General features: G+C 37.3%; 1 protein-coding gene across 8 annotated transcripts in view; it reads right to left on the reverse strand.

Annotated features, from left to right (window-relative positions):
• DACH1 (dachshund family transcription factor 1) overlaps positions 1-13160 on the reverse strand; it is a 510801-nt gene that overhangs the window by 34452 nt on the left and 463189 nt on the right. For all 8 annotated transcript variants that reach the window (XM_073663956.1, XM_073663952.1, XM_073663951.1 and 5 more), the window contains 2 exons: positions 8110-8261; positions 837-984 (listed from right to left, as the gene is read on the reverse strand). In XM_073663956.1, coding sequence (XP_073520057.1) covers positions 837-984; positions 8110-8261 — 300 coding nt within the window. The remainder of the gene's footprint in view (positions 1-836; positions 985-8109; positions 8262-13160) is intronic.

Raw genomic sequence — 13160 nt, forward strand, 5'->3', positions numbered from 1 at the left:
TTAGACTTATATTAATTGTATTTCACATATGTCATTGTCAGTCAGACAAGGACTGGCCATCTATAGTGATTACTGCACTAGTCCACCATTTACAGCTAAAAGTGCAATCTAATCAATATTTTATAAAATTATGTATATCTCATTCATAGAATAACGACATAGGTGTAAAAATGTTGTTTTATTGTGTGTTAATTTTTGAAGAAATTCATTTCAATCCTTCCAAGAAATTTATGCTTTTCTCTAGTCATTACCAAATTTAGAGATATGAGCATATCATTGATTATCAAGGCCAGGTGTTTTTTTTTTTATATTTTTAGGCTGGATAGGAGGGCAATGTGCTAGGGCATATGAACATGGTCTTGTGGAAAAAAATGCAGCATGCACTAATCTCATCTGTTTTAAAGAATGAATGCAGAAAACATGACCATCTAGACAAGGCCTTGCTCACAAAATTATGAGGCCACTACGAATAAAAAATTATAGGTCAACTTTTAGCAATCTACTAGAAGGCTACAGCTTATGGAAGAGCTTCATTGTGGCTGAGAATTAGCTGCGTGGCGGTTGGTAACCTCATATGCTTGTACCCTAAAAAAAATATAAACTGCTTAAAACTATCAAATAATAATTTTTTTTTAATCTGTAAGTGTATTGGGTATAATTTCTTTAATGCAAATAGTAAAGAGTGCGTCTACAAAGAATTTCTCCATCATTAGCTCTCTCTCTCTATCTTTAAGACATTATATATCCATCTTCACATACAGACAAGACCTTAAATAATATAAGTATACAAATAATAAAGATTAGAATAGAAATAAGACACGCAAATAGACAAATACCTCTGTTCTTTTGTTCTACTGCTAATTGTTTTTCTAGGGTTTCCCTTACTTCTCGTTCCCTGAATAATTCCATCTTTAACTCAGTCTTTTCCATTTGTACCTGTTTTTCTTGCGCTCGGGCATTATCTATTGCCACCTTTAACAAACCCTGCAAAACAAATCAGCATTACTGTCAATATACAGAAAAAGGAAATTTACAGACACTGATGATTATATAATGCATGACAAACAAAGATTCCAAATATATTCTCTTTGGAAATTACCAATGCACTCCCACTAGAATACAGGAATGTAACTTGGAATGTAATCTAATAGAAGAAGGCCTCTGAACAAGGATACTGGCTTTACATGTGTAGTTTTCACTGCAAAATTTTTTTCAGCTACACACAGGATAAAATACAAAAGGCAAGAAAACTATAAGATATTGGGCCCAATTCATCAAGATCAGCATTGTTCACACTGATGTTGATAAAGGGGGCATGTTGGAGTCAGATGCTCCTAATTCATGAAGATGTGCATGGCTCTTCAAAAATCTGAAGTGTCTCATGAGTACCGTGCGCCTCCAAGGGCTACGCCAAAATCTCACCCCAGACAGGTACTGGAGTGAGATTTCCGGCATAGGGAATGCCAAAGCTTGTCATGAATTAGACGAGCTGTGGCACCAAACCACTGCCGTACCCCCTTCTGGCCTTTGTTGTGCCCATTTTGGAGGAGCTGGGAGAAAGAGGCATGTAGACCCCAAAAGTCGCTAAATGTTGGCGCAATTCTGAAAAATCTGGAGTGAAAGCTTTGATGAATTTGTTGCTGTTTTCAATGTCATTGTTAATGGCAATGTGTTTTTACAGGTAAACAGCAGTTTTTGTGTGTTACTCAATTAGAAAAACAGTATCTTTTTCAGTGAAAGCACATGTCAATGTGGTTTTCAGACACTTTGGGATTGTGTTATGGCAGCTACATGTGAATTCACCCTTATGAAAGTTCCTTTGTGAAATATAATGTGTTGCGAAAACTACAACACGCAGCGGAACCTGAAAGTCTGCAATTGTCAAGTTATGGTGGGAGTTAACATCTCCCAATGGAGGGGAAATTGATGACTGGAATTTAAGAAATAAATTTATTTTAATTACCTAAAGAGAGGGTGGCAAACACTTTTTTTTCAATTTTAGACTTATGCCTAATCCTTGTTGTGAAATAGGGGCCCACCAAACTCTAAGAGCTGGGGGTAAATGCTCATTCACCAGCAAGCCTTAGGCAACAGCAAGAAACTTCACGATTTTTGGTGGGTAAAACAAGAAGGAGGGCCCAGGATACTATATAATCTGCCAATGATTTTGTATGTCATCATCCACTATGACTTCTAGCCTACATACTACATCAAGTGTAGTGTGCCTGCTGCTCATGTGGGAAGGCAAGGGCCCCACTCCTGCAGATGGGCCCACCAGAGGTCCATCTGTTTCCCTGTTGGCCCGTCTGAGCCCACCACCAAGTACTGCTACACAGCATCTGCCCAAACAGCTCTACCATATGCATGTGGAATTAGACTTTCCTTCACACTTTCCTTCCTTTATAATCTACCTCTGGCTTTGACTTAAAAGCTGCATGTGTGAACCTAGCCTTGAAGGGATAGCCCAGCTGAAAACTTTATAATGTAAGGGCTCGTTCACAAGTCAGTTTTCATGTATGAATGCTATCGCATTTTTTTAAGGACATCACTTGTACCTTTGACAGTCCAAGGAGCTGTTCACATGTACATGATTTATTGTGAACCAAGTGGTTTGTGCAAAATTACTGAGACATGTCCGATATTGATTCGAGTGTCAGATTAAACTAAGCAATGAAAGAATATGGGTCTGTGAAAAAAATTGGACAGCATTTTGGGTACCATCTGCATGCTGTCCATTTTTCACTGACAGAGAGGAGAACGTGGAAAAACTTATTTATTCTCATCAGTGAAAAAACTGATGAAACTCTGACAAAAGTTTGCTGAAAATCCATTTTTCTTGTACATGTTAAAAACTGAGGTCTGAATGAGCTTTTAAGCGGCTTAATAATGCTGGGTAAAGCATCTAACACAATGTAAAATTTATATAGCAAATTAAAGGAAACAATGGTTTATTATCAACAGGTTTTTGGATTTTAACTAGAGGTAATCAAATCTTTCAAGATTCGAATCACACTGATTTTACAGGGAAATTTGATCTACAGTGAAGTTATTTGATGCAATGCATGTTCCTTATTATTCTCTATGGTCTCTCCAGAACCAAGAGCATAATAAACATAGGATGTAAAAATAAAAAAAAATAATACTCATTTTTACGTGCCATGCCATCACTCAAGTGTCATCAGAGGCCTTGTGGAGCCAGAAGCCATGGGGGAAGATGAAAAGAGGAGGTACGGAGGACCAGATTGCAGGCTGTGGGGGTGGTGGCACAGGTGAGCATTGTGCTATTATTTTTTTTTAAACTGTTTGCCAACTATCTATGGTTTAGCAAAATGGTGGCCGCAGCTGGTTGTTGCTGATTTCGCAAGTAGCGAATTTCAAAAAATCTTTTGGAGAGTATGAACTTTTGAGAGATTAAAGGAGTATTCAGTTCCACTTAATTAAATGTTTTCATTTCTACTTTTGACAAATATAATTGAAAAACTATTTAACAATAGTTAAAAGAAATAATTTATAAATGTATGTGAGCTTCAAAGGTCGCCATCAATGAATAATGATAATTATTGCAATCCACTAATCAGTTAAAAATGTCTTTTGAAAATGAATAATATCGGCAAAAACAAATAATCCACCAAGTCATTAGCCACAAGCCTCTTATCAACATGGACTAATTGTACTCAATTTAGAGGACAAATTGACACATGTAATCATATATCTAATCTTTCTCATAAAATGGTATTTATTATCCATAGCAACCGTTGTTTACTAAAGGCCTATGAACAAGGAAAATGCGCACTGATTGGTTGCTATGTGCAGCAGGACCACTACTGACGCATGAGGTCATAATATCCATGCAAAAAAAATAGAAGAAAAATACATATAAATGCTAAAATGAACATAAAAAGGACTAAAAAGGCAATTATTTTGCTATTTAGCTATTCTCGGATGATACACATGATCCAATGTAGGAAAAGGGTCAAATAAACATCTTTTACGCACAGCATGAACTTTTTTCAGGATTAATTTGATCAATTATAGTGTAGGTTGACCAGGCAAGGTTACCTTCACCATCACCTTGCATGGTCACCTAATGCTGTACAGTAATTATGGAACTGAATTACAAAGCAGGTACACGCTGAGCACAACACCGCCCTGTCATTTGGACAATAGCCATTTCTTTTCTTTTTTTAAATAATGTTTTTTGCTTCATATGTTTTAATTATGAGCTTAGTCATTAAAAGTAATAGTTCTCTTCCTCATATGTACAGTACAGCTGTACATTACTGCATACTCGATCTACAGACATTATGACTGGTAAAGGATTAGATAATAAAGAATATTAAAAGTTAGCTAGTTACTTATTTTGTATTTACTAAGCAATGTCAAAGGTCAGGTGAACCTAAGCTTCAAGCAGGCCACTCGTTAATCCCAGTGAGATTATTTAGTATAAAAAGAGATTTTCTACACTGCATTCGGCCAGGTGAGGCAACTGTAGGCTGAAACCTTTAGGAGTTTTATTAGAGAGGTGGCCCTAGTTTGTGCATCTTTACATAAAAGTATATTGGAGTTACAGGGGTTGTCCAGGAGTGTGATATTGATAACCAATCCAAAATATAGGTCATCAATATCAGATCAGTGGGGCGCGACACTTGGCACCACCCCACCAATCAGATGGTAGCAAATTTTGCTGCCACTAAAACACCCGCTAATATGGAAAACATTGTATAGTGACTGTTCTTGACTACTGCAATACTCAACTGGCACTGAAGTAAAGGAGATGTGAGCTCAGAACTCCAAAGCTTATGAGATTCTAGTTCCATACACTGTGTACTTCTGGCACCAGAGCTCATAAAGCTGATTGGTGGAGTGTTCAAAATCAGATATCTATCAAGTTGATATTGATGATGTTTCTTAAATATAGGTATTGCAGTCCTTCACAAATCCATTAATAACACAGTAAACCTGGTGAAAAAAGAGCCCACAGAGGCCCATTCTCACCATGTTTGGGTATCTTATAGTTGGGATCCTCATTTTTCAGATATTTGTGTGAGATATTTTCTATCATATAAGAATGGAATCTAGTGGTCAGTGGAAAGAATGATGGGAAGTCCAAAAAATGTCTGCTCCATGACCAATGCTTGATATACTGTAGTATGTTCAGTTCTAATAACCTCCAGAAACATGTATAGTATAAATAATAGCTACATTCATATTGAATACAGAACATCCTTTAGGTTTATTGACTACATAATAAAACTAAAAAAAACCCCTGTTACATTACTTGCCTGGAATCTAGGTCACATTGTCGGCTGTTACATTGCTCACTGTCATGAGAACACAGAGAAAACTTGGAAAAATGTACAATAAAACTGTGTTCAGATGCTGCCTTTTTGTTGTAACAGGACAGCAAATCTTTAATTTGAAACTACTTGCATTATTCAGCAATGCTCTTTGTTTTACTGTACTTCATCAGCAACAAACAATTAGCAACAAATGAAAGAGATCATTACATGAAGTGCCCCTTTAGATCACCCCAATTAAAAATTTAGTTTAGCTTTATTTTAATTCAGAGATACTAAATTCTAATTTTCTGCTCTGATTGATCTTGTTGACTTATCTTTGAAAGATGTACTCTCTACGCAATGTCTAGAGATTATTTAGCAAGATGCCAATGTTGGCACCACTTAATGTGTTGATTGGTTGTATTATCAGAAGCTGAATAAACTACGTAAATGAAAGACACACAATACATGTGGAATGAACAAAATATATCTTTGTGTTTAAAGTGATTTTTTTCTGGCATTTCAACTAAAGGGACTTCTGAAAGAATTACATTTTTATTGAGTTTTACTTATGTAAAGTTGAACCAATTTTGATGCAATTTAACGTACACAAATCCACACACCTCACTAAAAAAGTCATTGACTGCTTTAAATGTATATATACAGAATATATATATTTTTTACTGATATACTTTGTGGTGCAGTACAGAGAATCAGCATCTCAATTGTTTCTTTGAACAAGGGCATCTCAGATAATGTGTTGTATGTGAAGTCAAGCTTTAGGCAACGACATGATGTGTATTGGGCGTCCACAGATTAAAAACACACCAAATGGCAACTGCTTGCGTGACCTTTATTACAATTTTTGAAGTAAAGTTGAGGCATATGTGCAGAGACCTTGGAAGACCTTTAAAATATGGTGAAGCTACTTAGTTTACTTATGTTTTTATATTCATAAGGAATTTATACTTCACTTGGTCTATATTGAGGAAAGATATAAAAAGGCTCATGAATTTTTTAGCTTATACAATGGACATATATATATATATATATATATAAATATATATATATGTATACATACAGTACAGACCAAAAGTTTGGACACACCTTCTCATTTAAAGATTTTTCTGTATTTTCATGACTATGAAAATTGTACATTCACACTGAAGGCATCAAAACTATGAATTAACACATGTTGAATTATATACTTAACAAAAAAGTGTGAAACAACTGAAAATATGTCTTATATTTTAGGTTCTTCAAAGTAGCCACCTTTTGCTTTGATGACTGCTTTGCACACTTTTGGCATTCTCTTGATGAGCTTCAAGAGGTAGTCACCGGAAATGGTCTTCCAACAATCTTGAAGGAGTTCCCAGAGATGCTTAGCACTTGTTGGCCCTTTTGCCTTCACTCTGCGGTCCAGCTCACCCCAAACCATCTCGATTGGGTTCAGGTCTGGTGACTGTGGAGGCCAGGTCATCAAGCGTAGCACCCCATCACTCTCCTTCTTGGTCAAATAGCCCTTACACAGCCTGGAGGTGTGTTTGGGGTCATTGTCCTGTTGAAAAATAAATGATGGTCCAACTAAACGCAAATCGGATGGAATAGCATGCCGCTGCAAGATGCTGGGGTAGCCATGCTGGTTCAGTATGCCTTCAATTTTGAAAAAATCCCCAACAGTGTCACCAGCAAAGCACCCTCACACCATCACACCTCCTCCTCCATGCTTCACGGTGGGAACCAGGCATGTAGAGTCCATCTGTTCACCTTTTCTGCGTTGCACAAAGACACGGTGGTTGGAACCAAAGATCTCACATTTGGACTCCTCAGACCAAAGCACAGATTTCCACTGGTCTAATGTCCATTCCTTGTGTTCTTTAGCCCAAACTTGTCTCTTCTGCTTGTTGCCTGTCCTTAGCAGTGGTTTCCTAGCAGCTATTTTACCATTAAGGCCTGCTTCACATAGTCTCCTCTTAACAGTTGTTGAAGAGATGTGTCTGCTGCTAGAACTCTGTGTGGCATTGACCTGGTCTCTAATCTGAGCTGCTGTTAACCTGCGATTTCTGAGGCTGGTGACTCGGATAAACTTATCCTCAGAAGCAGAGGTGACTCTTGGTCTTCCTTTCCTGGGGCGGTGCTCAAGTGACCCAGTTTCTTTGTAGCGCTTGATGGTTTTTGCAACTGCAATTGGGAACACTTTCAAAGTTTTCACAATTTTTCGGACTGATCGACCATCATTTCTTAAAGTAATGATGGCCACCCATTTTTCTTTACTTAGCTGCTTTTTTCTTGCCATAATACAAATTCTAACAGTCTATTCAGTATGACTATCAGCTGTGTATCCACCAGACTTCTGCACAACACAAGTGATGGTCCCAACCCCATTTATAAGGCAAGAAATCCCACTTATTAAACCTGACAGGGCACACCTGTGAAGTGAAAACCATTTCCAGTGACTACCTCTTGAAGCTCATCAAGAGAATGCCAAGAGTGTGCAAAGCAGTCATCAAAGCAAAAGGTGGCTACTTTGAAGAACCTAGAATATAAGACATATTTTCAGTTGTTTCACACTTTTTTGTTAAGTATATAATTCCACATGTGTTAATTCATAGTTTTGATGCCTTCAGTGTGATTGTACAATTTTAATAGTCATGAAAATACGGAAAAATCTTTAAATGAGAAGGTGTGTCCAAACTTTTGGTCTGTACTGTATATGTCCATATATATCTATAAAAGTACATGTTTGAGAGGGGTATTGCATGAATACTCACCAGTATGTTGATATTTTTTTTTTACAATATTATTTATGTTCACCAGATGATAGGCCTACCTGGATATTAGTCAGAAGTGTCTCTATTGAAGACAGCCCGTCAGGAAAAAGGAAGGGAGAAGGAAAACCAGGAGGTAGCGGTTGCCCATGTCCAGACAGAGAGAGTTTGTCAAAGCTGTCTCTCGCAGTTGGTGTTGAGAGCGGGGTCTCATCTGTATGTGATTGAAACAAAAATATAGAACAAGTTACGCTTGTCTGTTTTTATTAGACCTCAGTAATGGTTTCCCTAGTGGTTTCCAGAACATTTATTGCAAATTGGTTCTTGCTATCAAGAGAAAATGCTTTCTGCTGAATTTTCTTTAATGAAAAAGCTGTGGAGATACAACAAGATAACATTAATGAGTAACTTTATAAGCCTTTTAAATGCGGTCTCTAATGAGACTGAGTTTACAATGCAAGAGAATCTTTCTAAAACAAATATTATCTCACATATATTTGTGATAATATATTCAAACTGACTTTATGACTACCTCCCAATTATCTAATTTTAGTTTGTGTTGTACTGTGCAGAGCTTGACAAATAATGGAGGATATTTAATGGACGGAAAAAACACTGTTGTCTGTTAACATTTAGGCTTTTAAACATCTACTTGAAAAAATAAGCAAATAAAAGATGTAGTTTGGTATGAGATGTGTCATGTTCGCTGAAAGTGTAAAGGGTGCTCACAGAAACTGTACCTAAATATCATGATACATCTATTTATGCTCGTTAATTTATCATTATAGCGATATTACATATAATATCAATAATTAAGTAGGTGCTACTACAGTTTCAGCCATAAATGAAAACCATCATTCTTGAAAATAGTTTGATGCGATGGAGGCATGATGCCACAGCTCATCAAATTCATGAAGAGCTTTGGTGTTACCTATGTCAGAAATCTTACTCCAGTCAAGGACTGAAGAAACATTTGTGGGTGGTGCACGGAGGTGCACGCCACTCGTCAGACGCTCCAGATTCATTATGAGGCAAGTGACTCTTAATTCCTCTGTAACATCTGTTTCAAACATGCCCACTCATCAAAACCAGAAAGAAAAAATGTTCTTGATGAATCGAGAATTCCTGCTTACTTCCTTTCAAAATCAGAAGATATCCAGCAGTGCCATCAGCTCAGAAATGGCTGTAACAAATGCGACCCAAGTACACCCATCTACTGTTTGGAGAAGTCTAGCCAGAAGTGGTCTTCGTGGAAGAAAACCATACCTTTGACATAGAAACAGGGCCAAGTGACTTTACTATGCATTAAAACATAGAAATGTAGTTTGTTCAATGAAGGACTGGAGAGCAGTACAAAAATCAGTGTCTGCAGGCAACAGAGAAACATGGGGGAGGGTCCTTGTAAGTTTGCAGCAGCATTTTAGTAAATGGATTTAAGGATTTGATCAGGATTAATGGTGTCCTCAATGCTGAAAAATACAGGTAGATACTTATTCATCATGTAATATCATTCAGGGAGGCATCTGATTAGCTGAAAATGTACTCTGTAGCAAGAAAATGACCCCAAACATACAGCCAATATCATTAACCACTTCGCGCCAGAGGCCGGTTTTTCCTTCGTGACCAGGCAAATTTTTTCAATTCTGACCACTGTCACTTTATGAAATAATTACTCTGGAACGCTTCAACGGATTCCCCTGATTCTGAGACTGTTTTTTCGTGACATATTGTACTTCATGATAGTGGTAAAATTTCTTCGATATCACTTGCGTTTATTAGTGAAAAACTCAGATATTTGGAGAAAATTTTGACAATTTTGCAATTTTCAAACTTTGAATTTTCATGCCCTTAAATCAGAGAGCTATGTCACATAAAATAGTTAATAAATAACATTTCCCACATGTCTACTTTACATCAGCACAATTTTGGAACCAAAATTTTTTTTTGGTAGGAAGCTATAAGGGTTAAAAGTTGACTAGCGATTTCTCATTTTTCCAACAAAATTTACAAAAACATTTTTTTAGGGACCACATCTTATTTGAAGTGACTTTGAGGGGCCTTTATGACAGAAAATACCCAAAAGTGACACCATTCTAAAAACTGCACCCCTTAAGGTGCTCAAAACCACATTCAAGAAGTTTATTAACCCTTCAGGTGTTTCATGGGAATTTTTGGAATGTGGAAGAAAACAATGAACAGTTAACTTTTTTCACAAAAATGTTATTTAGACCCAATTTTTTTATTTTCACAAGGGTAACAGGAAAAAATGGGCTACACAATTTGTAGTGCAATTTCTCATGAGCGCGCTGATACCCCATATGTGAGGGAAAACCACTGTTTGGGCGCACTGCAGGGTTCGGAAGGGAAGGAGCGCCATTAAACTTTTTGAATGTAAAATTTGTTTGAATAATTAGCGGACTCCATGTTGCGTTTGGAGAGCCCCTGATGTGCCTAAACAGTGGAAACCCCCCACAAGTGACACCATTTTGGAAACTAGACCCCTTAGGGAACTTATCTAGATGTGTGGTGAGCACCTTGCACCCCCAGGTGCTTCACAGAAGTTTATAATATTGAGTCGTAAAAATAAAATGTTCACATTTTTCCCACAAAAAAATGTTTTTCATCCTCTAATTTTGCATTATCATAAGGGTAACAGGAGAAATTGCACCATAAAATTTGCTGTGCAATTTCTCCTGAGTATGCAGATAACCCATATGTGAGGGAAAACCACTATTTGGGTACACTGCAGGGTTCGGAAGGGAAGGAGCGCCATTTGACTTTTTGAATGTAAAATTTGTTTGAATAATTAGCGGACACCATGTCGCATTTGGCGAGCCCCTAATGTGCCTAAACAGTGGAAACCCCCCACAAGTGACACCATTTTGGAAACTAGACCCCTTAGGGAACTTATCTAGATGTGTGGTGAGCACCTTGCACCCCCAGGTGCTTCACAGAAGTTTATAATATTGAGCCGTAAAAATAAAATTTTCACATTTTTCCCACAAAAAATGTTTTTCATCCCCTAATTTTGCATTATCATAAGGATAAAATGAGAAATTGAACCATGAAATTTGCTGTGCAATTTCTCCTGAGTACGCCAATACCCCATATGTGGGGGAAAACCACTGCTTTGGTGTACGGCAGGGTTCGGAAGAGAAAGGAGTGCTATGTTGGCTGGGATAGGTTGCAGACACCATGTCACATTTGAAGAGTCGCGGACATGCCGAAACAGCAGAAACCCTCACAACTGACCCCATTTTGTAAACTACACCTCTCAAGGAATTCATCTAGGGAAGTAGTGAGTATTTTTTAATTTTTAAATGTATACCATTGGGCAGTGAAGAAAACATAATTATATTTTTACCACAAAAAAATGTTTTACACCCAGATTTTACAATTTCACACAGGGCAATGGGTAAAAATGGAGCCGAAATGTGTCACACAATTTCTTCTAAAAGTGGCAATACCCCATATGTGGCTGTATCGTACCATTTAGCCATACAGAGAGATCTGGGAGGGACGGAGCGCTATTTGACAATTGGAGAACAAATTATTGTAGAATAGGCATTTGGATTTGGGAGCACAACATTTTCTGAATTTCTTTTGGGGGGTAAGGGCCATTTCGCTTTTCCAGAGCCTTTTTGCTACCAGTAACTTGGAAGTCACTTATATTTTTAACAGATGACGGACCTGAGTGGGGACTATCTTTTTTTGAGGTCTGAGTTGAAGCTTTTATTGGGAACATTTTACGTAACATTTATCCGGTGCTCTAGGCTCAGCACTTACATCGGGGTTTCCAAGTGATGTAATTCAGATGAAACCCATGCGGGATCCATTCACTGTAATGAGGCAGCAGAGTTACTCTGGACTCCGTCTGGCCTCTGTTTAGTGGTGTCCTTTTTTTCAGAAGTGCACAAAACTGTGGTCAACCGCACTTTTATGCACACCTAAAAAAACTGACACCGTGGAATGACAGGCCAGACCAAATCCACAGTGGCCTATATCTGCCTCATTACAGGGAATCTTCTGCCGTGGGTTATGTCTGAATCACGTATTTCAGAGATTTACATGGAAACTCTGGTGCAAGTGCTCAGCGCAGAGCGCAGGATAAATGTGAGCAGAGACTTACTGCGATCCTTGGGAGACATAATAAACAAACCAGTAGCAGGTGAAGAATTGGTTTTATTTATTTTTTACACCGTTTCTCGTGCGGTATAAGTGATGAGATTACTTTATTCTTCGTGTAGGTGTGATTACAGAGATACCAGATTTATATCGGGTTTTTATGACTGACAGCTGTCACACACTAAAAGACGCTTTTTTTGCAAAATCTAGTTTGTGCATTGCCATATTTTGAGAGCTATAATTTTTCCATATTTCGGCCGACAGAGTCATTTGATGGCTTGTTTTTTGCGGGATGAGTTGACATTTTTATTGGTACCATTTTTGGGTACGTGACATTTTTTGATCGCCTTCTATTCCGTTTTTTGGGAGGTAAAATTAACAAAAACCAACAATTCAGGAATTGTTTTTGAGGTTTTTTTTTATGCCGTTCTGCGTGTGGTAAAAGTGATAAGGCAGCATTATTCTTCGGGTCAGTACGTTTACAGCGATACTACACTTACTGTATATTTTTTTATGTTTTGGCGCTTTTACACAATAAAACAATTTTATAGAAAAAATATTTTTTTTGCATCGCTTTATTCTGAGAGCTATAACTTTTTTATTTTTTGGCTGATGGAGCTGTATGGCGGCTGTTTTTTTGCGGAACAAGATGACGTTTTCAGCGGTACCATTTTTATTTCCATTTTACTTTTTGATCACATTTATTTCCACTTTTTGTTTGGCGATATGATGAAAAAGCATAGTTTTTTGCTCCGTTTTTTATTTATTTTTATTACGGTGTGCACAGAAGGAGTTAATTAGTGTGACAGTTTTATAGATCGGGTTGTTTCGGATGCGGCGATACCAAATATGTGTACTATTTTTGTTTTTGCATAAATATACGGATTTATTGGTTTAATATTTTATTTATTTATTTTTATTTAGTTTGTGATTTTTTTTAACAGTTTGAAAACATTTTTTAGACATTTTTTTACATCTTTACTTAGTC

This window comes from Phyllobates terribilis, unplaced genomic scaffold (assembly GCF_046119375.1).
Source record: "Phyllobates terribilis strain yellow unplaced genomic scaffold, ASM4611937v1 Scaffold_2__4_contigs__length_985480577, whole genome shotgun sequence".
NCBI lineage: Eukaryota > Metazoa > Chordata > Amphibia > Anura > Dendrobatidae > Phyllobates > Phyllobates terribilis.